The 25,830-nt window shown below is 34.0% G+C and overlaps 1 protein-coding gene across 1 annotated transcript in view; it reads right to left on the bottom strand.

Moving 5' to 3' along the window:
- Positions 1–25,830, bottom strand: part of Secisbp2l (SECIS binding protein 2 like) — a 54,447-nt gene that overhangs the window by 18,737 nt on the left and 9,880 nt on the right. Inside the window, exons 3-14 of the mRNA XM_005316543.3 lie at positions 24,411–24,735; positions 22,692–22,827; positions 19,813–20,042; positions 19,512–19,536; positions 19,054–19,169; positions 10,995–11,129; positions 9,534–9,614; positions 8,473–8,640; positions 8,185–8,326; positions 3,913–4,079; positions 2,863–2,995; positions 1,292–1,454 (exon numbers count right to left, since the gene is read on the bottom strand). Coding sequence (XP_005316600.1) covers positions 1,292–1,454; positions 2,863–2,995; positions 3,913–4,079; positions 8,185–8,326; positions 8,473–8,640; positions 9,534–9,614; positions 10,995–11,129; positions 19,054–19,169; positions 19,512–19,536; positions 19,813–20,042; positions 22,692–22,827; positions 24,411–24,735 — 1,821 coding nt within the window. The remainder of the gene's footprint in view (positions 1–1,291; positions 1,455–2,862; positions 2,996–3,912; positions 4,080–8,184; positions 8,327–8,472; positions 8,641–9,533; positions 9,615–10,994; positions 11,130–19,053; positions 19,170–19,511; positions 19,537–19,812; positions 20,043–22,691; positions 22,828–24,410; positions 24,736–25,830) is intronic.

The raw sequence follows: 25,830 nt of genomic DNA, 5'->3' as shown, positions 1-25,830 counted from the left end.
GAAAATAGAAGACTTCTATTTCAAAGTTATATAGTAGGAAAATCCAGGGCTGTAGTGTAAAAAGGAAAAAGAAAGAAAGAAATATTGTGTGTTGGAAATTTTATTATGTATATAAAAATGTTTAAATAAGTACAACATTACTTGAGAAGATAAAACTGGACACACTGTGGGAGAATTAAATATCATAAAATATTAAAATTAAGGAATGCATTTAAAGAATAGAATATTGAAAATACAATTTTCTTCATTCTTTTTTCTTTCAAGCTGTTATTTCATACATATGTAACATTTCCTAAATGGTTCTTTTGCTCCACATCTGTTATCTGACATTTAATTAACTTCTGAAAGCTGGGCAAAAACAATGCTAAAAACAATGGAATAAGGAAAAGGAAAAGAACAAACTGATACGGTTTGGCTCCTTGCAGACTATACTTTTGCCCTGGAATTCTTTCATATGACATTAAGAGTTTTGGGATATAACTTGGTTGTAGAACATTTGCCTAGTATGTGCAATGTACTGGGTTTGATTACCAGTACAACAAAAAGTAAGTAAATAAATAAAGGTTATTAGGGTTGTATAGTTCACCTATGTAAATGTTAAAACCCTGAAATGCTTCATAGCAATAACTATTACTTTAAGGTTATTCACAGATAAGGTATTATTTTGTTATTCACTAATTGTTTCAATTCTAAAAACCTATAAATATCTGCTTAAAAGCAAAAGCAAATAGGTGGTGTTGGACATGTATCTCAATGGTAGAGCGCTTACCCACTATGCACAAGACCCAAGGTTCAATTTCTAGCACTTTGAAAAAAGAAAAAATTAGCTTTATGTAATAGATTAATTTCACAAAATAGGGTTTTCAGAACTTTATTACATGTTATTGATTGATGAGAGAAATTTTTGAAGGATTAATTACATATATATACACATATACATATATATACACACATATGTGTGTATGTGTGTGTGTGTGTGTGTATGCAAAAGCACTTGGAGGGGAAAAACTCATAGCACAAAATTATATATGTAAGATGTAAGAGGCTAATAGTCCAGGGTAGAAACACTAGATGATATCAACAGAATATATTTAGTGTCACATCACTCTCTATGGACACTGACAAAAGGGAATGCTTCAAATAGAGCAAAACCAGCTGTTAAACAAAATTTGAAAAAAATATTTTTGGTGTTTGGCATGTTCAACTCATGAAGTAACAATGACAATACTAGATTTGGAACCACAATAAAGATCCTAAACTATTAAACCTCAATAAAGAGACAAAAACTTACTCTCTAAATCTTTTGCTATGGATTTTGGTTATTGTTGATGATGCCATTGGACTGCCTATCCCAGAACTGGCAGGAGAGCCTTGTGACACAGGTGTCATGCAGTATGGAGAATTCTGACTTGCTGGAGAGAGTGAAGTATCACTCGGTACGCTCAGTCCAGTATCTGTGGAGATGTGAAATGAGGGGAAAGAATTTAGAAACCTCAAATGCTGAAAAGCTCTACACTGATCTATATAATCTAGAACGGCAGTTGTCTTTTGGGCTACTTCCTAATTCTCTGCAAGCTAATGAGTTAGGCATTGTTCCTTTCACACTCACAAAAAAAAATCTCTACAAAACTACAAAAATTAAGTCTTCCTATTATCTATAAAAATATGCTCTTAAAATTTAAGTACAGCCTTGAAGTCTCCACAAACGAGATGAGAAAAGGCCAAATTATCAGAAACACGTATTCTCAGGGGATTTAAATTAAAGAACAAAGATCTGCACTTACTTTCAGATATTACCCTATTCTCCATCTCTACTTGTCCACCTATTTCTTAGAAATCTTTCTTTTTAAAGTTCCAATTGTTGCTAGCAATGATAAATTCTACCTCACTCTTTCTCTCCACATTCTCCTGATTCTCTTATGTGGCATTTGCTTCTGTGCTTAAGGAGCCGCATTTTTAAGATGCCATCCCTTGACTCTACCATTTCCTTTGTTCAATTACTGCTTCTTCCTTCACAACTCAGGAAATGAATTCATATTTCTATGTCCAGTAGAATCATTAGCAAAGTTGCACATATATCTATCTTATCTCCCTACTGGATCATCACTTTTTGATGACAGGACCTGCCTACTACGTATCTTCTTTATATTCCCCAACCTCCCTATTCTTGTTAGTTAATAAAATACATGTGGTAGGATTCAATAATCACCTGCTGCATGAATAGATGGATGAATAATCCTAAATACAAAGGGAGATATATGAGAATAAAGGGGAACTTAACCAAATATGCCCTAGATGAATAATCCATGGAAGTAAATTCATTTCTCTAAAAACAAAACACTAATGCTTAATCTGTGTATCAGTTAGATTTAAATGTACTGTAAAATCATATGTGTTCAGTATTTATTATATGGGACTGAATCTTACTGACTAACTGGGCTCTGCTCTGCAATTCTCTATCACACATACATATCAATTTCCTAAAAGCAAAAAGAAAATCAACAAAAATGAAAAATACCTCTTTGAAGAAAGATGACCAATAGAGTTTCAGATATAAAAGAAGAGAAAATTTTTAAAAGGGGACAGTATCAGAGTAACTAGTGAGATCTTAATTTTGAGGGTTTATTACAAATTCTGAAATTTGTAATAAAATATCATAGATTCACTATAACACTTGCCCCACCCTCCAGCTATCCTCTGTCTAAAAACGTCTTCAAAGGAAATCACTCCCCAAAACAAAGAAATTTATGCAAAATAATGAAGCACATCCTCCACATAGAAACATAACCAGCAATAGCTCATCCTTCAATTAAAATGCTCTAGACCATTCCATGAGAAGAGGAGAAAAAAAGACCTCCTTACCTTCCTGGGAAATAATCTCCTGTGGCAAATCATCAATAAAATCTAAATGCATTTCTGTTGGCTCTTCAGATCCCAAAAGATTATGGTCCACAGTTAAACGTCCCTTCTTTTCCTCTCTTTCTTTCAAAATAACCTAAAAAAGTCATTATACCAGTCGATTACAATGTACACTAAAACAGAGGTATATAGTTTGCTTACACATGGACATGAGGATTTTAGTAGGTTATTTGTTTACATGGCTAAAATATAAATGAACTGGGAAAAGGTAAATAAAATTTTATGCACTATAGGTTGAAGGAAATACTGTACACAAAAATAAAGGGAAGCAATTGTGCTTGAGAACATTTAGCTATCAAACTATATCTGCTTCATTCTTTAAATTCTGAGTGATAAATTGGAGTTTCCAAAAATGCAACTTCAGTTTAAAAGTCTGGAAACCAGTTTATATACTGAGTTACATTTCACCATTTTCAATTATTTGTACATGGATTATGTCATTCGAATCCTTCTGATAGAGTTAACCAAAGCAAATATCACCTTCAATTTATAGATGAGGAAAATGAAAGTAAAAAAGTTTACCTAAAACTAAATTAGTACTAAGATAAACTTAGTACTAAAGTTCAGGGTTGGGGTTAGGGGAACAGCTCAGTTGGGGTTAGTGATAGAGAGCTTGCTGAGCATGCACAAGGACTTGAATTCAATCCCCAGCACTGACACGCACATACACATACACATACACACACAAAACAAACCAAACCAACAAAAAACCCCATAGGCTTTTGATCCTTAGGGTCTAATGCTTTTGGATATTCAACTTTTTTTTTTTTTTAATCTTATAGGGAAAAAAAAATCATTCTCTAGGGCCTTGTTCCTCACAGAAAGACAATCATCATGGTGATATCCCAGACTTCAAATTAACTAGTTATAAAAATGCATGAATATGAATACTTCCCAATAATTTAGTGGCTAAAACATCACAGTTAATTCTGCAAAAACAGATTAAATCCCTTATTCATCCCATAAAATAAACATCCCCAGATTTTGGTTTACCTTTTTAAGTGCTGTAGGCCGTTTTAGTTTTGCAATTTCCTTCTCTTTTCCTTTTTTTGCTTTAGAGGAAGTAATGTCCAAAGAATTAAAAGATGTCAAGCAGGGTTGGCTTTTTGTTAAAGGTTTTCGGTTAGAGTCTTTAGTGTGAAAAGAAGCTGTAGTAACCACTAAAAACAAAAAAGAAATTAGTTTTACTATAATGATCAATTTAATATACTTTCAAAATTTCCAAAAATAAATCCACAAAAACAAGAACATCCTCTTCTTGTAGGAAAAAAAACAGACATCATAATACTCGGAGCAGAGTCCCTAAGAAAAACCTCCAAATTTTTAGCTTTCATAAGATAAAAAGCATAAAGCCAAAGCAATTAGCTAATCTGAAGGTCCAAAGTAGGGATAAATTAGTTCTACCTTACTGCAGCAACCTTTATGCACCGCTATTCCTTACAAGCAGTCTTCAGTCAAAACCATTCTACCTTTGAAGTTTCAAAACTGAACCTCTTCTCATTCCTACTTAATCACCTATTCACACTTATATAAGAAACTTATGTAGCCCATCGCTCCTTTCCTTATTTTAATCTGTCAGCAAAAATGCTGATCTCCCCCCTCAGCCACACTCTAGGTACCATATAGCAGTTCTTTTATGACTGAACAATACTCTTATTCTCCAATGACTACCTCCAACCCTTTAACATTCCTAAACCTTAAAAATGATAACCTCATTTTTTTTTTATTCTAGCAGAGCTTTTCTACAACTTCCCTGAAAGGATGCTATTTAATATAAATTATTAACCACAAGAAAGGAAGTGGCAGATATTCTCACTCCTGTCTAAGGCTCACCAACCACTTCTGTTCTTACTTCCATCTCAATTCCTCTAGGATCTTGCTCTATCACTTTCCCCTTGCATTTTTCAATTTCCTCCCTAACCCTTGATTCTTTTCCCTGACCCCTCACAACAAGCCAAAAAAAAAAAAAAAAAAAAAAAAAGGTTGTTGAGGGTGACAAAGTCTTTCCTTTGACTAACTTTCCCTCTTTCCTTCCCTGGAAACAGTCTTTCTCCCATCATCACTTTCCAAATCATTACAATCTGGCCTTTGCCCTACTCACTCACTTGAAACTGTTATTGTAAAGATCATACATAACCTTGCAATTGCCAAATAAAATTCTTTTTTTACTCCCTTCTAATTTTCTTGGGCATTGGCCCATTATAGTTTTTCTCAAAATCCTTCCTTGCCTTCTGTGATTTCCACTTTTTTTTTTTTTTTACTCTTTTCAATTCTATTTTTCTAGTTCTTCTTTGTTTGTCCTAAAAATTTGCACATTCCAAAGGCTCTATCCCTGAACATCTTTTCCCCAATTTTCCCTTCCTCCAACAACCTTATTTCCATAGTTTCAACAATTCTATTTGAAAGTCACTGATCTCTAACCTAAACTATTCATTCATAACTCATGTCAACTAAGAACCACAGGACCTCTATTGCTTGCATTTTAAATCAAGGCTCCTGCCTATTCTTCCCAACAAAATTCTTCCATGATCTTTGTGTTTTACCATCATAGCTCTTTTCACCACACACTCTGTGCCAGAGTAAAGAATCATCTTTGATCTGTTTCTACATCCTATCATTGAAAAAGCCTATCAATTCCTTACAATTCTTTTTCATCACTACCACAGTCTCATTCTTTTCTTGAACTTTCCAGTAGCATTCTTTGTAATCAACACTTCCAGTTTAAACACTGGTGACTGGTTAGAAGTTAATCTCATTCTATCTATCAAGAAGTCTACTCTTGGCTGGGTATGATAGCGCACACCTATATCCCAGCAACACCAGGGCCAAGGCAGGAGGATCAAAAGTTGGAGGTCAACGTGGGCAATTTAGTGAAACCCTGTCTCAATATAAAAAGGCTGGGGATATGGCTCAATGGTAGATTGCCCTTGGGCTCAATTCCTACTATCATGAAAATAAATAACTAAATAAAATAAAGTGTAAAAAAAAATAGAGAGAGAGAATGCTATTCCTTCTTTAAGCCCAGTTCAAATACTATCTTATATGAAATGATTTATAACACCATTCCCATATCTCCACATTGACATACATCACTCTCTCACTCTTCCAAGGGTTTACAAAACTTTGCTGGTATCTTTCCTAAAGTGCTGCTTTTGATTAGCTGTGTATGACTTTCTAATCTCACTAGATTAAACTTCTTGAACAAAAAAGTTTATCTTCACCATCTCTGCAATCCCAATAGTTTCTGACCGCATATTTTGCAAAGTTATTTACTATTGATTAACATTTGCTAAATGAATCAAAGTTGTAATAACTCATTTAAAATATAACAGGTTAGGGGCTGGGGATGTGGCTCAATCGGTAGCGCGCTCGCCTAGTGTGCCTGCGGCCCGGGTTCGATCCTCAGCACCACATACAAACGAAGATGTTGTGTCCGCCGAGAACTAAATAAAATGTTAAAATTCTCTCCCTCTCTCTCTCTCTCACTCTCTTTAAAAAAAAAAAAAAGGGAGATCATTAAAAAAAAAAAAAAAAGAAATGTAACAGGTTAATAATCTCTTCTTCATAATATTAGTTAACATTTATTGAGTGATATAATCCAAATTCTCTAAGCTCTTTACATGCATCATCTCTTTACTTCTCAAAACAATCATGAAGTATTATCAATACCCCCACTTTAATGTAAAGAAATTGAAGTACAGTAACTTCCCAAATAAATATGTAGAAGAGCAAGATTCAAACCCAGACAGTTTGACTTCAGAGCCCCTGCTTTTAGCTACAAGTTCATGCCTCTTCCCCAACACTGCTTTGTTCTGGAAAGACTACAGGGAGTTGTTACTGCCACTCCCCCATCTCAATAACATGTAACTCAAAAGCTTGGCACACATTCAATATTACTTTTACTAACAGTGACTCAAAGCAAAGTTTTATATTGGAATGGTAACTAGCTATAGGTTTAAACATTTTGCATACAGATGACAGTTATACACTGTTATTTATCTTTCAGTTTTCTAATAAGCACCACTGGAACAGAACACATAGAATTCATTCCACCATTTAGCATTAGTGCTTTTTATTAATGCCTTTCCCTTCCCTTTTGTCCTATTCCTCACCCTCTAAAACAAAGACTATAACAAAGAAATGAGGGAGCACATTAGAACTGCTGAGAGCTCTAAAACTGACTAGGTTTGTTAAAATAGAAATTACTGTTTCAGTAGAAAATCAGATCATTTTCTCATATACACACACACAAATTTGACCAAAACTTCTGTTTGGTATTTAAACTGGATAATATAACAAGAGAACCAAATAACTTGTGATTTTTATTCTAATCATTAAAGAAGAAAAAAATGTGGTTGGTTCAAAATGCCCAATTGACATTTTAGCAGAGATCTGAAGGACCTAAGGGAACAAACAATACAGATATCCAGGGAAGCAGCATTCTAGGAAAAGGGAACAGCAAGCCCAAAGATACTGAGCTAGAAGCATGTTGTGTATACCTGAGATGGTGAATGTGTCAGGAGAGAATGGTGATGAAGGTGAAGAGGCAAAGGGGGCAGAATGAGGCTTTATTCCAAGTGAGATGAACCCAGATATAATCTGGATTATATCTTAAAAAGACCACTTCTTTTAAGATAAATTGAGGGGCCCAGGCATGGTGGTATACACCTGTGATCCCAATGACTCAGGTTGCTGAGGCAGGAGGATAGCAACTTTGAGGGCAACCTGGGAAACCTACCAAGACCTTTCTCAAAAGAAAAAATAAAAACGTCTTGGGATGTAGCTCAGTGGTAGAACACCACTGGGTTTAATCCCCAGTACCCAAAAGGGAAAGGGAGAGGAAGGGAGGGAGAGAAACAGAGGAAGGGAAGGAGGGAGAGAAACTGAGGGACGGGTAGAGAGCAGTCAGAAACTACAATAGTATAATATAATGATGGACAGTCTCAGGATGACAGGAAAAGGATCTGGTGAATAAATTATGGATATATTTTGAAGACAGAATAGACAGGATATACTGAAGAACTTGGACTTGATATGGAAAGTGAAGAGACATGGACAATTTTGAGGATTGTGGCTTGCGCTAACTAAAATTGCATATATATAATATGTATATGTATCCATATATACATATATATACAATTTAAGTTAGATCATAAATACATGTATATACACATATATAGAAATAAATATAAATTTAGATTAATAATATTCAAAATATATTGCCAAAGCCAAATAGCAAATTACCCAGACTAATGATATAATTACCTGTATATGACAGAGGTCTGGTATTAGTAATCTGCCGTGCTTTCATTGCTGCTTGTTGTTTTTCCAGAGCAGCTAACATGTCTCCTAAATCTAGCTGCACAGGTGTTTTATTCTTTTTTCCAGCTGCTTTTGATAAAGCTTCCTGCAAAGTGAATATAAAAATATTAATTTTTTTGTTGTAGTATGAAAGTATAACAAGTTACCATTATTATATGTTTATTACTCCTATCCATCCCATTAAACCTAGAAAATAAATTATCATAATTGTTCATATAAATCACTGTATACCTGTAACTTTTTTTGCTCCATACTTATTTCTGAATATTCTTGAGCTGTGGCAAGAGCTGCCGCTAACGCTTTCTTCTTCTGACTTTTTGCTCGTTTAGGAACTGAAGTGGTAATGGGAATTGGAGTCTGAACTATATTGATTGGTGAGTTTTCAGGTAAATCATCCAACTATTGATAACCAGAAAAAAACATTTGTTAGTGATATCATAAAAATCTAATCATAAAGAAGAAATCCAGAATGAGACATGTTCTGTAACGTACGGATTTGACATCATAAAACAGAGTGAGAAAGTGGATCATTTCAGCCTGGAAAAAAGGGACAACAGCTTACTGCAATGAGTGACCCATGTCTGGATCTTTGACCTCTGAAATGAAACAAAATATCTCCAAAGTAAAATTTTTCACTAACTGAGAAAATTTCTGTACAGATTGTTACATGTTTCATTATGTAATTAATGATATTTTCTGGTCTTATAATGAAACTGTAGATTTCAAAGAAAATATCTTTGTTTTGGCTATGTTAAAAAGAAAACATTCTGGGGCTGGAGTGGTAGAGAGACTGCCTGGCTTGTGTGAGGCACTGGGTTCAATTCTCAGACCTGCATATAAAATAAATAAAATAAAAATCCATTGACAACTTAAAAAAAATTCACAGGCTGGGATTGTGGCTCAGAGGTAGAGCACTTGCCTAGCATGTGTGAGGCACTGGGTTTAATTCTCAGCACCACATATAAATAAATAAAATAAAGGACCATTGACAACTAAAAAATATTAGATTAAAAAAAAAAGAAAGAAAAAGAAAAGAAACATTTAGGCTGGGTATGGTGGCCCACATCAGTAATCCCAATGATTTAGGAGGCTGCACCTTGGGTTCAATCCCTAGTACCAAAAACAAAACAAAATACAAAAAGAAACATTCAAGTTAAATACTAAACATACTGTTTTCTGTATACTACTCTGCCCATTTCTCCTTATATCTACCTTTAATATATTATTCTTTTCACATAGCCATGGTTTAAAAGATAGTCTATTTGCTTATGTTTCTAAAAAGAATCGCTTACCACTTTTGAAGAAAGTTTCTGTTGAATATTCTCATCCTTTGCATTTCCATTTTCATGTAGTTCTTGAAATCCATCTTCATCCTAAAATAATTTCACATTTTTAATAAAAACAATTGAGGGCAAACTCTTAAAAAAAAAACTTTTTATAATGGCTAAGAGTAATGAAAAATGGGGAAATAATTTTCTGTATTGTACTATTGAACTAATTAAAATCAGCCTTAAAAAGGAAATCTCATTTTGTACATGCTAAATCCCACCCAAATGAATTATTAAAGCATGGGAGCATAGCCACATTATGTTCATCCTTGGATTTCTGCACTTATTTTCCATTTTGATTACTAATTATAAATTAGTAATTATAGGTATCCCAAACAGGTAGGTAATTGAAAAAATATTAAATTGGATTTTATCACATTCAGATCATTTGGAAAAGATGCATTTTATTAATATATTCTCTATCCCACATACACAACTACAAGATTAAAAGCTTAAAATTTTTAAATTTTTCTACTCAAATTAATTCTTAACCAATATCATCTTTTATATTGAAAAATGTATATTTAATATATATTTTTACATTGAAAATACATATCTAAAATCTTTAAATATAAGAATGCAACCAATCATAGTTAAGTGCATATTTTAAAATTGCCATATTTGTAGACACTAAAATTATTTTTCATAGAATAATTGAGATGTACTCTCAAGTACTTTGGGGAAATTACTTAAGCTTATATATCATATTTTTCATCTTTATCCTTTAACCTCAAGAATTCCAGTTTAATCTCCATCTATTAGCCTATTTTATAGAATCTATGATCCAACCAAAATGAGTTATATAAATGGATTATCAGGGATGTATGACTTAAGCAAATTATACTGATTCCTTAAAATCCATTTCAAATGTTATTCCTATCCTGCCTAAAACCCAAAGTGACTTGTGGCTACTTTCAACTCCAACCACACTCAACCAAGTATTAGGTGTTTATATTTCTGCATTCTACTAGGTGGATGGACACTCTCCATAGGAAGGTTGCCATGTACTAGTAGTACTACAGAGTATATTTTTCTTCCTTCTCTAAGACTCACCTGAATGGCAGCACAAATCAACTAGATTGAACTATTCAAATATGAAAAACCTTACAAATGGACTGAACAACAACAACAAAAAATTTTGAGAAAAAGTTTCATACTGGATGAAATCCACATGAAATCAAGTTCTACTTTAATATACCATCTCAAAATGAACACACATGACAAAAATTTATAAAATAATCATTAATGAAGTTAATGTAGACTAAATATATCTAATCAAGGCAAATAAAAATGAGTCAATATTTCTGGATTATTTACTATCTAATAGTAGAGTCACATGCTAAGAAATATTTACAGTACAACAAATTAATTTCTTAATGAGAAATTTTCTATAACAGTTTATGTATAGATTTTGGAAAAAAATACCTCAAAATATAAAGACTCAGAATTTGGGTCACTTCTATGGGACTGACTAGAGTTTAAATGCTTATTATCTTGTCTCTTTTGCAAATTCTGTCTTCTTTCTGAGGAAGTACTGTGGCCTCGGCATCTGAATCCAACCTTAAATAAACCCCGGAGGGGAAGAGAAAATATTATTTTTAAGTAAATATTTTATTGAAATATAACATCTTACAGAAAAATATACAAAAGTGTACAATGCAATAAATGTTCAAAGTGCATAATTTATTTTAAAAAGTTGAAAATTTCTGACAAATAAGGTAATTAAAAGGAAAATATAAAAATGTGACAATTAACGATCATTACCTTTCCTTTTCCTGTACATGAATATTTATTTATATCAGCTTTATTTACAAGAGCCAATAACTGAGAATAAACCAGATGTTCTTTAGTGAGTGAACAGTTAATCTAACTATGGTATATCCACACTAAAGTACAGTTGGTCAGTAGTCAGCCATAAGAGTATGAACTACTGATAAGCCCAACATGATGGATCTCCAGAAAACCAGATGAGTGAAAAAAGCCAACCCCAAAGGATTATACAAGTACTATCACAAAACACTCCTTTAAACCCAGAGGTGCTTAACCACTGAACTACATTCCCCCAACCCTTCTTATTTTTTATCTTGAGACAGGGTTTCACTAAGTTGCTTAGGCTGGCCTTGAACTTGTAATTCTTCCACTTTGCCTCCAAACTGCTGGGATTATAGACATGCACCACCATGCCCAGCCATAAAACATTCTTAAAACAAAATAACAGAAAGTGAGATCCTGTGATGGATCACTTCTATAACTTAACTGTTCAATGTTAACATCCAGGTGATGATACTGCACTATAGTTTTGCAAGATGTTATTACCACTTCAGGAGACTGCACATTACTTTTTTTCCTTTTTTGGGGGGGAGTGGGAGTACTGGGGATTGAACTCAGAGGCAGCCAACCACTGAGCCATATCCCCAGCACTATTTTGTATTTTTTATTTAGAGACAGTGTCTCACTGAGTTGGTTAATTCCTTGTCGTTGCTGAGGCTGGCTTTGAACTCAAGATCCTCCTGTCTCAGTCCCCTGAGCCACTGGAATTATAGATGTGCTCCACCACACCCAGCCTTTCCTTTTCTTAATATGTTTTTTAGTTATACATGGACACAATATCTTTATTTTGTTTATTTTTATGTGGTGCTGAGGATCAAATCCAATGCCTCACATGTGTGAGGCAAGCACTCTGGCACTGAGCCATAACCCAAACCCTTCTTTTCTTTTTTTAAAGGTGACTTTTTAAAATAATTTTCTTTATTTATTTTTATGTGGTGCTGAGGATCGAACACAGTGCCTCACACATGCTAGTTAAGTGCCTCACACAGAGCTCTACCACTGAGCCACAATCTTAGCCCTTACTCTCTTATTTATGTAAGTCTTCTGATATCTGCGATTTATTTATTTTTTTAACTTCTAAGGAAAAGTAGTTAATAAAATTTTTGTTTCTAAGAAATCAGAAGTATAAGAATAAATTTTTCATCCAATCACATGAATGATTATTGTATCCTCCAGACTCATGTGTTGAATCTTAACTCCCAATGTGATATTATTTAGAGGTGGGAATTTTGGTAGATGACTAAGTCATGAGAGCAGAGCCATTATGAAAAGAATTAGTGATCTTATAAAAGGGACCAAATGGGGTCCCGGTGGGTAGGGGTGTAACTCAGTGGTAAAGAACTTGCCTAGCATGCAAAAGGCCACAGGCTCAACCTCCAGGACTGGAAAAATTAACAAATATATAAATTGATTCCAGAGAGCTCCCTCACCCCTTCCACCATGTCAGGACATAGAACACAGGCACTAATGAACTAGGAAGCAGGCCTTCACCAGACACTGACTTCTACCAGTGCCTTGATCTTGGACTTCCTAGCCTCCAGGATCATGAGCGATAAATTTCTCTTTATTAGCCACTATGTACACAATACATTTTGATACTAACGATTTTTCAAAGTGTTTAACTGTCATAAGGTTTAGGGGAAAAAAATTAAGCTAGGCATGGTGACTGTAATCCCAGCAACTAGGGAGGCTGAGGAAGGAGGATTACAAATTGGAGACCAGCCTTGCAACTCAGAGAGAGCCTGTCTTAAAATAAAAACAAAAAAGGATTTGGAGTGTAGCTCAGTGGTAGAGTGTCCCTGGGTTCAATCCCCAATATCACAAAATAAATCATAGTAACCGTTCTAAGAATCTTAAAAGACAATTAAAGCACCTTCTCTCAAATACCCATTGTACCTGACAATAAATGACTCTCTAAACCTGAAGAATTAAAAGATGCTAAAGAAGCTGGGTGCAGTGGTACACGCCTGTAATCCCAGTAGCTCAGGAGGCTGAGCAGGAGGATTGAAAGTTCAAAGCCAGCCACAGCAAAAGCAAGGTGCTAAGCAACTTAGTGAGACCCTGTCTCTAAAGAAAATACAAAACAGGACTGGAGATAAGTCTCAGTGGTTAAGTGCCCCTGAGTTCAATCCCCAGTATCACCCCTTAAAAAAGATGCAAAAGTATGATCTTCATTACAGTTACCCCAAAAATCTAACAATAAATAGAATTTGAAGCAGACTGAGAGTAGGTGTTAGAACATAAGCCTTTGATTCTGAAATCAAACATATACATGCAAAGACCTACAACCTGGCTATTCCCATTTTTGTTTTGTAAATCAGAGTTAGTGTACATGTATTACAAACGTAACAATTTTCTTTAAAAACAAATACAACTTGATTCTTAGGGACAAAAGTGCCAAAATTAAAATTAAAAACCCCAGGGGCTGGGGTTGTGGCTCAAAGTTAGAGCGCTCGCCTAGCATGCATGAGGAACTGGGTTCGATCCTCAGCGCCACATAAAAATAAAATAAAGATATTTGTCGGGGATGTGGCTCAAGCAGTAGTGCGCTCGCCTGGCATGCCTCGTGAGGCCCGGGATCCTTAGCACCACATACAAACAAAGATGTTGTGTCTGCTGAAAACTAAAAAATAAATATTAAAAAATTTTTTAAAAAAAAGATATTTGTCCACCTATAACTGAAAAATAAATATTAAAAAATTAAAACCCCCAAACAAATGGAACCAACAAAGTTCATGAGACCCTAATATGCAAGTATTCCAATAACTTCATGATATCTAAATAGTTTCTGTCAGTTCTAAGAAAGAGTTTTGTTGATAGAAACTGGGAATCATGAATAAAGCAAAGCAGAAGCTATGGCTTCAAATACATATTAAAACTCAGGATTATTTTCTTATGCCATTTACATAACAAAAATACTAGGAAATGATGTTTGAAGATATATACCAACTTATTTTAGAAAAACTTTGACACTCCTGAAGAACATAGTAAGACAACTCAAAAAACAGGAAGACATACTGTTTTTGTATAGAAAGATGCTACATCACAAGGTGGTTCATTCTCTCTGAATTTATAGATTAATATAGAAGCTGATGGAATAGAAAAGACCAGAGTAGATTCCAATACATGTGGGAATTTAATAGGTGACAAACGGTGATCTCATATCTCTGAAAAAGATGAATCTTTCAAAAAATGGTGTTGGTAGATTTGGGTGCTACCAGAAAAATACAAAATAGGATCCATATTTCACCATATATGTGGAAAAACTCCAAGTAGAATAAAGCTTTCTGTATCTTTTTTCTTCCCAATATTGGAGATGGCACCCAAAACCTTACACACACTAAATAAGTACTCTACTATTAAGCTACATCTTCAGCCTCACCCCCTTTTTTTAATTTTTATTTTTGAAACAGAGTCTTGCTAAATTGCCCAGACTGCCTCCCAATTTTCAATCCTCCTGTCTTAGCCTTCCAGTAGCTAGGATCAGGTGTGCCACCGGGCCTGGCTAGCTTTAAATGTAAGAAAATGAGACACTCAACAACCTAGAGAAAAAACATAGGCAAATTCCTTTATAACCCTGGTGTTAGGACAAGTTGTTTTCAGTTCATTTAAAACTCAGGAGCCAGCCAGGCATGGTGGTACACACTGAAATCCCAGACACTTGGGAGGCTAAGGCAGGAGAATGGCAAGTTTGAGCCCAGCCTCAGTAACTTTGTAAGACTTTTTCTTAAAATAAAAAGAATTGGGAATGTAGCTCAGTGGCAGAGTATCCTTGGGTTTGAAGCCTAGTACATCAAAAATAAATAAATAAATAAATAAATACTCAGAAGCCATTAAAAAAAAGAAGACGACGACTAAAAAGTCGACTTATAAAACTAACTTTCCTAATGTTTTTTAAAATATAAACTTGTGCATGGCAGTAATAATGAGCAAAGTAAAAGATAAAGATTTAAACCTAATTAAAAACCTTTAATTACAGATTAAAGGCTCTTAGAAACTTTAATAATTTGAAAAAAAAAAAAAAACCTTGATCAAACGGATTTTAAAATGTACCCCAAAAAGGGAAAAGAAGTAGATAACATTCAAAAAATATACATGATCAGATAAGTTCACAGAAAGAGAAATTCAAATGGCCTTTTAGCACCTGGAAAGATGCTTAACTACATTAAGATAAAATTTCTACCTAATTGGCATGCTAACTGGTTTGGAAAATTGTTTGTCTCCCCCCCTCATCCCCAAAGGTTTGTGTTGAGAGCTTAGTTCTCAGAGTGACAATACTGGGAGGCCTAGAGGAAGGTCCATAGGTCAATGAGGAAGCTACTCTTATGAATACTGGTCTCCTTAAAGTGAGTTCTCACCATAGAAAGTTGTTATAAAAGCCTTACCCCTCCACCAGCAACAACCTTGACCCCCATCTCTCTCTAGCTTTCTATATTGGGATGTGATTCCTTTCTCCTATACATGAATTCCCTCAACAGAGTCTTTCCAGGTTGTTTGGACTTTCAGCCTCCAAAATTATGAACTAAATAAGCTTCTTTTCTCTATAAAATAGTCTGTCTCAGGTATTTTGTTCCAGTAACAAATAGCTGACAAATACATGGCATAAATCCAAAATACTAAAAACATTGTTTCTAAAACTATATGGAAACAGGCCCTCTTCAAGGTTGTTAAGAAAGCAAACTGGTACAATCAGGTGATATTTACCAAAACAACAGATGAATTTACCTTTTAACCAGCAGTTCCTTATCTAGGAATTGATTCTATTGGTACACACATTTCTAAATGACATTGTATCAAGTTTATAAGAGCAATAGTTAAAAAACAACTCAAGTGCCTATGGACAAAACTACAGAAATCAACAAGGGTATATGCATACAGTATTAGGAATTTTGTTTAAAAAATTAAAAGCAAGGAAGCCCACTATGTAGTAATATGGAAATAATAAAAATCTCTCCAAGATATATTACTGAGCACAGAAAAGAGTGGGCATGCTATCTTGTGTGTAAGAAAGAGGCAAAGCCTAAGTTTCATATGCATGTACTTACAATGTATATGTATGTACTTACAAGTACTTGTATATACTTATAAGAAAAAACTCTGGAAGTATATAAAAAATGAATCAAGGTGAAACAGGTACAGGTGAGGACAAAAGACAAGGAGAAACAGTTGAAAATGAGATTTTTCATTGTACAATCTTTTTCATCTTCTTTATTAACTTGATCATAAAGCCACTTTAAAAGATACACATTTTTAGATCCTTTGCATAAATTTGTTTTTGGGGGGTGGGGTGAGGGGAGGGTACCAGGAATTGAACTCAGGAGCACTCAACTACTGAGCCACATCCCCAGCCCTATTTTGTATTTTTTATTTAGAGATAGGGTCTCACTGAGTTACTTTGTGCCTCAAAATTACTGAGGCTGGATCTGAACTGAACTAGAAATCCTCCTGCCTCAGTCTCCCAAGTTGCTGGGATTACAGGTACACTCCACTGAGCCCAGCTCCTTTCCATAATTTAAAATTGAATCTACACTAAGTACACAAATGAAAGATATTTAAAATTATAATTAAACAGCATGGTACAAGTACAAAAATCAATAAATGGAACAAACAGATGAGAAACAGCACCTAGGATATAAGAAGTCAGTATATTAAGCTAGTACCATGATGCACACCTGTAATCCCAGTGACATGGGAAACTGAGACAGGAGGATTACAAGTTCAAAGCTAGTCTCAGCAACTTAGCAAGACTTTGTCTCAAAATAAAAAGTACATAAAGGGGTGGGGTTGTAGCTCAGTGGTACAGCATTCCTGTGTTCAGTTCCTGGTACCAGGAAGGAAAAAAGAAATTATCATATTACTATAATGGAAGCACAAACTACAGGGAAAAATGGGTTATAAAGTTAAGACGACTGGTTAACTACTTTGAAAATTTACATCAGTATGTTTACCAAACATCAAGATAAATCTCAGATAAAAATGTCTTGAAACAGGGCTGGGGATGTAGCTCAAGTGGTAGCGCGCTCGCCTGGCATGTGTGCGGCCCGGGCCGAGAACTAAAATAAATAAATAAATTCTCTCTCCTCTCTCTCTCTTTCTCTCTCTCTCTCTCTCTCTCTCTCTCTCTCTCTCTCCCCCCCCTCCCCTTCTCCTCTCTCTAAAAAAAAAAAAAAAAAGTCTTGAAACAGAAAGTACAGATATTTATTTGACTTCTAAAAGACTGTGAAAGCCTACACACAATCAGAAATTGCAAAAGGGGAAAATATTTTGACTTAGAAAAGATTCTACATCTCAAAAAATCAAACAATATAAACCTAGGAAAAGCACATAACAAAACAGCAAGTAAAAAGAAAACACATTTTTAACATCTGGTTCAGTTCTTTAGGAATGAAGAGACACACAAAATAAACAAAGTTAACAATACCATGTGTATTTGCTTAATTTCCTTTTTTTGTTCTTTTACCATTTCTCAACAGTTGAGACAGAGATAAAATGTTTTTTCATTTCGGGATTATTTCTACTCCAATGAGCTACTGATACCAAAAATAACAGTGCTACAAATTTGGCAAGATTAGCAGTCTGCAGCTTCAACAAAAAATTTCCTCACATAAACTAACATTTTGTAGATTTTATCTAATCTATATAAACAAATGTTTTAGCTTTTTTGTTTTTGTTTTGTTTTGTGTGGTACTAAGGATTGAACCCAGGGCCTTGTGCAAGCACTCTGTAGTTCTTCTGTTTTTAATCAAATAAAGCTAAAGAGCCTCACAAACCTGCAATGAGCAAGGCATTTTTGCAATAACCACAGAGAAGAGGACATTATTCTGCCTGTTTTCCTGACAGCCTAATTAGTGTTAAGGTATATCTGAAGTACTTCATTTCAGGGATGCAAAGAATAGGCAAGTGGTTGGCATATTTAATCCACTATAAACTTGCCCCTTACTTTGATCCATCTGCACATCTACTTATATGATGGTTTTAATCCTTAACTTAGGGAATCCAGGAAAGCTGTCTAAAAACAAAAAGGAAAAACAGCAACCAATAAACAACTTCCTAATTTCATAGCCAACCAATGTAAGTTACTGGAAATCTGTGGTAGTCTATAGCACATACTGCTATATTGCAGCTTAATCTTGCTCTTCCAGACCTTCAGGAAGCAACCCAATCTGTAGCTTCTCCCTTATGGCACAATGCAGCAATCACTATGGCAATGCCATATACAGAAGGGTATTAATAGTCAAACATACACATGAACAAAGTTCCAGTCCTTATATTCAAAGAAGATTTAAGACAAAATGTTTTTAACATATTAACATGGATAGAAAAAATCATGGCAGATAAAACAGTACTGGAGGGCATCCTTTTTTAAATTATGAAATATTCAACAATACAGAAAAGCAGAAAAATGGTACAATATATACTCATATACTCACTACATTCATTCAACATTTTATTGTTTTGTTTTATTATTTAAGTAAGTCTTATTGGCTAAGCCACTTTAAAGTTATAGATATAATTATAATAGTTTACTTCTAAATAACTTACTATGCATCTTCAAAAATTAAGTATACTGTCCTTCATAATCACTACACCATTATTAAAACAAATGGAAAAGAATTCACCTCACAACCAATTTCTCCAAACTAATTCAAATTACCTGTAAATTATTTCTTTGTTCCGTCTGCCTTCCACCTCTGGAAAATGTCTGATTTTTTTCCATCCAGGGTTTTTTCTGAGTTGCCTGGCAAGTTACATTGGACCAATTTACACCACCTGCAACAAATATTTAATGATATGATTTGCTTATAAAAGAAACCAAAATCTAAATTGCCCCCTAACTTCACACACTGAAATCCAGGCAATATAAATGTAACACTGAAAATTTTTCTATAAACTTTAAGTGGTATTCCAGTAACTCAAATGTCATCTTGCAGAATATCTCCAGCTGGCACTTTCCCAATTCTTTTGAGCCAAACTATGCTTTCAAATTAATCTAAATATCTGAAAGATTTATAGTTGTTTTTGTTTTTTCTGGCATCAAGAATCTTCATGTTTGAAAACTTTGACAGGGACAAAGAAGAAAATATAGCAAAAACAATATTCAGAAATGAGTACCTGCACATACAGATGATTCCATGTGCTAAAAAAAGGAAACAAAAAAGGGAATTATTTTCTCCTTAAGAGTGGAGATTATACACTTTGCAATACATTTCACAATTTACTCCAGTTAGAAGCATACTTATTACAATTTTAGAATACTGTTCTATAAATTTTTATTACTAATAAAATATACAAATACATTTTTAACATCTCACTCCTATAGAAATTGTTAATGAAAACAGATACTTAAGCTTTACTAAAGGACACAAAATAATAGTGACATCGATGATTGATAAATCAAGGCAATGTTACGTACATTTATGGTCCCAGAATCAGGATTTCTCAAAGCCCCTGCTGCAGGCTGGTTGTTGTTGTGTTTGGGACTGCAGTAACCACTATCACTGTCAATGTCGGCTTCACTAGCCCCCTGTTCACTAGAGGATTCAGCAGTGGGGTGGGAAGCTCTTCTCCTCCTGCCTTTGGACTTCCAAAGCATTGTGGCAGTACTCTCTGAGAGAGACTTGTTAGCGATATCTGATGGAAAATCTACAAGGCAAGGAAAGTGGGACAACTCTTTGTGATGACTGAATAAATTCCCATTAAACTGTCAATAAGTTTTAAGAAAATAAAAATGAGAAACAGGTTGGCCTGGAACTTGTGATCCTCTTGAGATCTTGTGATCTCCTGAGAAGCTGGGACTACAGACATGTGTCACTGCACCTGGCTCTTTCGCTCAATTTAAAAAAATTAAAAATTCTTCATTTTAGTAATAGTTCTCTTCCTACAGTCATAAAGATCTGCCCTTATTTTCTTCTACCATTAGTTTTCTCACTTAAATCGTTAATCTACCTGGAAGAGATCTGGGAGGGATATAAATTAGAGATCTGCAAAGCGATCTCTGTTGTTTTCCACATACGTATTTCCACATATACTTGGGGTTCATTTCTGGGCTCTCTTTTTTTTTTTTGTAAATTCTTGTACACTACACTGATAATACATATCTACAGAAATTAAAATGATATTTTAAGTCTTTTATATCTAGAGAAAAGTTGTTTTCCAGGTATATCTTTCCTCTTAGACCACTGCTCCTTTATTTTAGAATTAGTTTGTCCAGTTCCACAAAATTTCCTGCTGGAATATTTACTAGAACTGCACTGACTCTACAGACTAATTATGAGAAAAATGACATTTGCAATATCAAATCATTCTTCATGAATAGGATATTTAGTTTTCTTTTTTTTAAAGATTTTATAATAAAGCCTTATAGTTTCTGCATACATGTCTCATGCATCTCTGAAGATTTATTCCCAGAAACACTATATTTTTCTTGCTATTATAAGTGATATTTTTTCTTAAGTTTTATTTGTTGGTGGCATATTGAAATGCATTTAACTTTTGTATATATTTATCCATCTTATTAAACTTTTCCCAGATAATACAAGCATGTGTTCAAAAGTGTATATTTGTTATAACTATAATGACATTTTCCCATCAAATTATAATATTTAATTATCTTACTGATACCAATTAATGCTCAGAAATTAAAAACTAAAGAATAAAAATGTTAACAGATGCCTTTATCTTCTCATTTTCAAATTTTTAAGCTTCAAAAGGCTGCCATTATGGTGACTAAGTGAGCAAACTAAAGAAGCAATAACAATTGTTTTTTTAAAAGCCTTCCCAGAGTTGAAAGGATGTAGAAATGGATCACTATGACTAGAACAACTAATACAGAAAACTTCAGGATACATTACCCAATAATTCTTTTCCTTGGCAACTCGAAGCATTTGTTGGAGTCTGTTAATCAATCTCAAAGCTTTAAGCCCTACAAACCCTTCAACTATACTATAACAATCCCCAGAACTATACTTTTAAACTATCCCCAAATCTTTTCTCTGCTAAAGGTTCAAAGTAATTTTAAAAGGATATTATGAACAGATAACTAATTTTAAAAAAATGCATAACCCAAATGAAAAAAAAAAGTAAGCCATTTTATTCATTTCAATCTATTGAACAGAGACTACAAAGAGATAAAAAGTAACTGGAAGGTGGAAGGTAGATATATATATCTCAGTGGTAAAGCACTTGCCTCCCATCCACAATCCCCAGTGTTCTTACACAAACACACACAGAAAAAAAAAAAAAAGAAAGAAAGAAAGAAAGAAAGAAAGAAAGAAAGAAAGAAAGAAAGAAAGAAAGAAAGAAAGAAAGAGCAAAAAAAAAAAAAGCTACTATGCCTTGAACAGAACTAATTCTTTCTTGGCCTTGGATCCTTAACAGGATTTCTATTTTTTTCTTTTTTCTTTTTTTTTACCAGTGTCAATGACAATGGGTAAAAAAGAGATACATATCTACTCTATAGACAATAAGCTAAGCTCAGAGACACAAACTAGAATTTCATGATATAAACTGGAAAATAGAACATTACAAGATACTAATTCTGAGTTGGATTCAGTGGCACATATGTAATCCCAACAAATTTGAGAGGCTGAGGCAGAAGGATCCTAAGTTCAAGGCCAGTCTCACCAACTTAATAAGACCCTGTCTCAAAATTAAAAAGGACTGGGGATGTAAATGTAGCTCAGTGGTACAGCACCCCAGATTGAATTCCTAGTATTGTGGGGTGGGAAGGATATTAATTCTTATCTATTATTAGGATAAAGCATTTTTATTTAATGCTTATACAGTACTTTAAAATTTTTTCAACTAATTAGTTTAAAATTTGACTAGAATATTTACTTTTTGATAAAATACAAGTGTCATGCATAGATTTGATCCAGATCTGTGCTTAAAGATGGCACAGAAAACTTGACATAAAGATGTTACAGGAAGTTAGGATGTTTTATGAAGAGCTTTAATCTCAGTTATAAAAACATATACAATTTTGATTTCTAACAAAATGAATTTCTTGAATTTCTCCAGGACCTGCAAAATCCCATCTCTGAACTGTTCCTCTACTACAAGACAAGGGAGGGGAAAGGGAAACTTAAGCCCTGTTCAAAAATGTACATAAGCCAGCAAGTAGTTTAAAGAATGTTAAGAACTTGGATTGTTTTAGTGTCCTACAGACTCTCACAAAGTCGTAGGACAAATGGAAAGATGAAAGTCTAGAACCCTGAAGAAAGTATAGTCCACAATTAAAAAGTCCATGCATGAAAGCAGAAAACTCAATGATGTGTAGAACCCCTGCCTTACCGGTTTGCTGTGAAGCATCTACCAGAAGCACAATTTTTGATCGATTATCAGGACCTGCTGCATTTGTTTCTTTCTGAGTAGCTACATTTTTCACCAGCGGCCTTTTGCTTTTTATGTGCTGTTGTAAAAGCTGTTGCTGATTTAAGTCAAAAAAAAAAAAAAAAGAAAAAAGAAACCTATTCAATTTACTAAACATTATAGAATACACATCCATTATAAAACACATCTAATTGTATCTGACAAATTAGTGGCTCTGAACCCATGAGGAAAGGTTACTCTACTAGGTTTTCATGAAATTATCTGCTCTTAAGCATAATTGGCCAAAATAATTTACTTTTATACACATTTACATACTATTTTTCAAATAACTATTAATACTACTCTATTAGTTCATTTTTTATTTTTAATTCATATGTAACTGTTACTTGAATTTTTCATTTCCCCAATCAACAATAAATAATAAGGGTATAATCATGTCATACAAAGTGTCATAAATTTTTACTTTAAAGGGCAAGAAAAAGCATGGTAACTTACTCCAAGGCTAAATTTGAGTTTCATGATAGCAATGATGTGCAAAAAATTCTGCTTTGGAGTTCAAAAAGAAAACATTAAAAAGCTAATCCCTTTTTTCACTTTTTAAAGTTTGAGCATTTATTGTTTAATAGCAATTTACACAATAGAATTCTGAATTTAACTTCTTTAACTACCCAAGCTGAACTACTGGGAATACATTCTGAGAAATCGTACTCTTTCAACATCTGGAAATTATATACTATTATTTTGTTTTCAATACTTATTTCTTTTCATTCTCAGAGGTTCCAAAAGGATTTCCCTTGGCCCAAACTGCTTCCATGAACAAAGACAAAAAGCTTTTCAAAGTAACCTCTGCTGATTGTTTGTTTTTTAATTTGTAAAAATTATGGCAGGAAGCAGCAAAGACTTCACTGAAGAAACTGGGCTAAGGGAATCTAAGAAAAGCAACAACTCCTTGATGATAACAGTCACAAGATGTGTTGTCCATCAGCTGTGTTGCTGACTAGAAAGAGATTTTTCTTATTATTAGTTTTTTAGTTTTCATATTTAAGACCTCAACAGGAAAGCTGCCTAGAATAAACCTTAATTCTCTTGTAGTTTCAAAGCCTTCATTTTTTTTTAACTTAATCAAATGGCTGATCCTGAATTAAAGTGGTTTCACATATTTCTTTCATTTTCTTCAGTCCTAGGATATCCTTTGTTCATATAATAGCAAAGCACCTCTTAAATAACAAAGTGTTATTTCTACTAAAAATTCACAGAATAGAAACAATGAAGTTGAAGGAATCTAAGGAATCACCAATGTTCTTTTCCATGTCTCCTGATTTCTAAAGATTAGAATATCCTGAACTGCATTAGCCATTCAACACTGTAAGTACAAGATACATTTATTATTATTGATATCACTATGTAATTTCTATCACTAAATTAAAATAATTGGGAAATAACTGTGCATTATGTTTACATAAAACTCTGAGGGAACATGAAGATAACTATAAGTCTAAAAAACAATTATCACAGGAGAAATAAATTTTTAAACCATGAACCTTTTACATTTTATACTAGTGAATGAAATGTTAATTTCATTAATTCAGCATTAAAGGACAATCAATCCAAGTAACAAATTACTTATACTAGTATTAACAGCCCGAATATCAAATTTAAAAGCCAAAGACAGTCACTTACTTTTGGTACTACTGGCCCTCTGTTACTGTTTCTGCTTCGATGACTGGATAATGGGAAGACCTGTCCAAGCTGATTTGGACGCTCGGTGCATTCTGTGGTGATAGCATTTACAGTATTTGCGGCCTGAAAGGTGTTGGAATAAGGTGTAGGAAAAGGATGATAGAAACCCATAACTTGGGCGCAGGGTGCTGGCATCAGTTGATAATATGTATACTCTGTAGAAACAGGTGGCTGAGCAGATATAATGGGGTAGGCAAGGTATGGTCCAGTAGGGTTTGGGTTGGGCTGTTGCCATCGTATATCATTATTATATAAAGGAAATTGCCTGCAAAACCAAATCAAAAAGGAACAAATCTATTGACAAGTATAAAGGTAATGCTAAAGCAAATCTTTCATCTCTTTTTTAATAAAAGAAAAAAATGTGGCTTCACAATAATTCTGAGAAAGAGGACAAATCATATAAATATCTTTGCTATAAATAGAGATCATCATGTACCTATAACAATTTAAATGACAGTAGAAAGGAATCCATGCTGATAGTGTTATGACATTCCATATACCATTATTATTTGTACCTCTGCCCTCAACCCTGTCAAGACATTTCTGCTAAAAGTTAAACATCCAGCTACTGAGTCTGTAAACAATGTCAGTCCAAAGTTCCTGTCCAGTGCTAACAACTATGACAGTCTTCAGCAAGATGCAGAGTAAGGCGATCATTGCGTAAGGTGATCATTACATAGGATGATTTTCTCCACCTCTCATTCTTCATGTCCATTTAGGGCTTCCAACTCCACTCCTATATTCCCCTAACTTCTTGGTTAAGTCCAGGTCTTCCTGGCTTTTCTCCCTATCAACAGAAGCAGGCTCCAGGTACAAAAAAGAGAAGAGGCAAAAGTCTCCATCGACATCTTATCCTCAAAATTAGAGCTTCTTGTAGAGCAGTTGTTATAAAGAACCAGCAAGAATTCTTCCTGTCTCAACAGCCCCCTGGCACTGTGGATGAATGAGGAATCCTTGAGAGTGGAGAACTGAAACAAGCTTTTCCTCACTCACTACTGTCATGGCAAAGAAAAATGGAAAAATGTTCACTACCATAATTTTAAAAATATTTAAAAATAATATGCTGGCTGGCTTACTCATGAATTCTCAGATTACTTGCTAAGATAAGAAAAGAAAACCAGTTAAATTTATCATACTGTATACAACCATTTTGTCAAACAGAAAAATATCACTGGTTTACAAAATCAACTCACATATTTTTCAGTAGGTCAAAGATTTTTAATATAATGCTAACTTTAATCAATAGTGATCCTTTAGTGTCTACTATTTGTCCAACCCTCAAGATTTTTTATTAAGAATCTCAGGATATTAACATGAACATTTAATATCTGAAAAGGTAGTTGAGTGGCCTCATATATCA

This window comes from Ictidomys tridecemlineatus, chromosome 5 (assembly GCF_052094955.1).
Source record: "Ictidomys tridecemlineatus isolate mIctTri1 chromosome 5, mIctTri1.hap1, whole genome shotgun sequence".
NCBI classification, from domain to species: Eukaryota; Metazoa; Chordata; class Mammalia; order Rodentia; family Sciuridae; genus Ictidomys; species Ictidomys tridecemlineatus.
The sequence above is the reverse complement of the archived record's forward strand: the minus strand, read 5'-3'. Positions and strand labels throughout refer to the sequence as shown.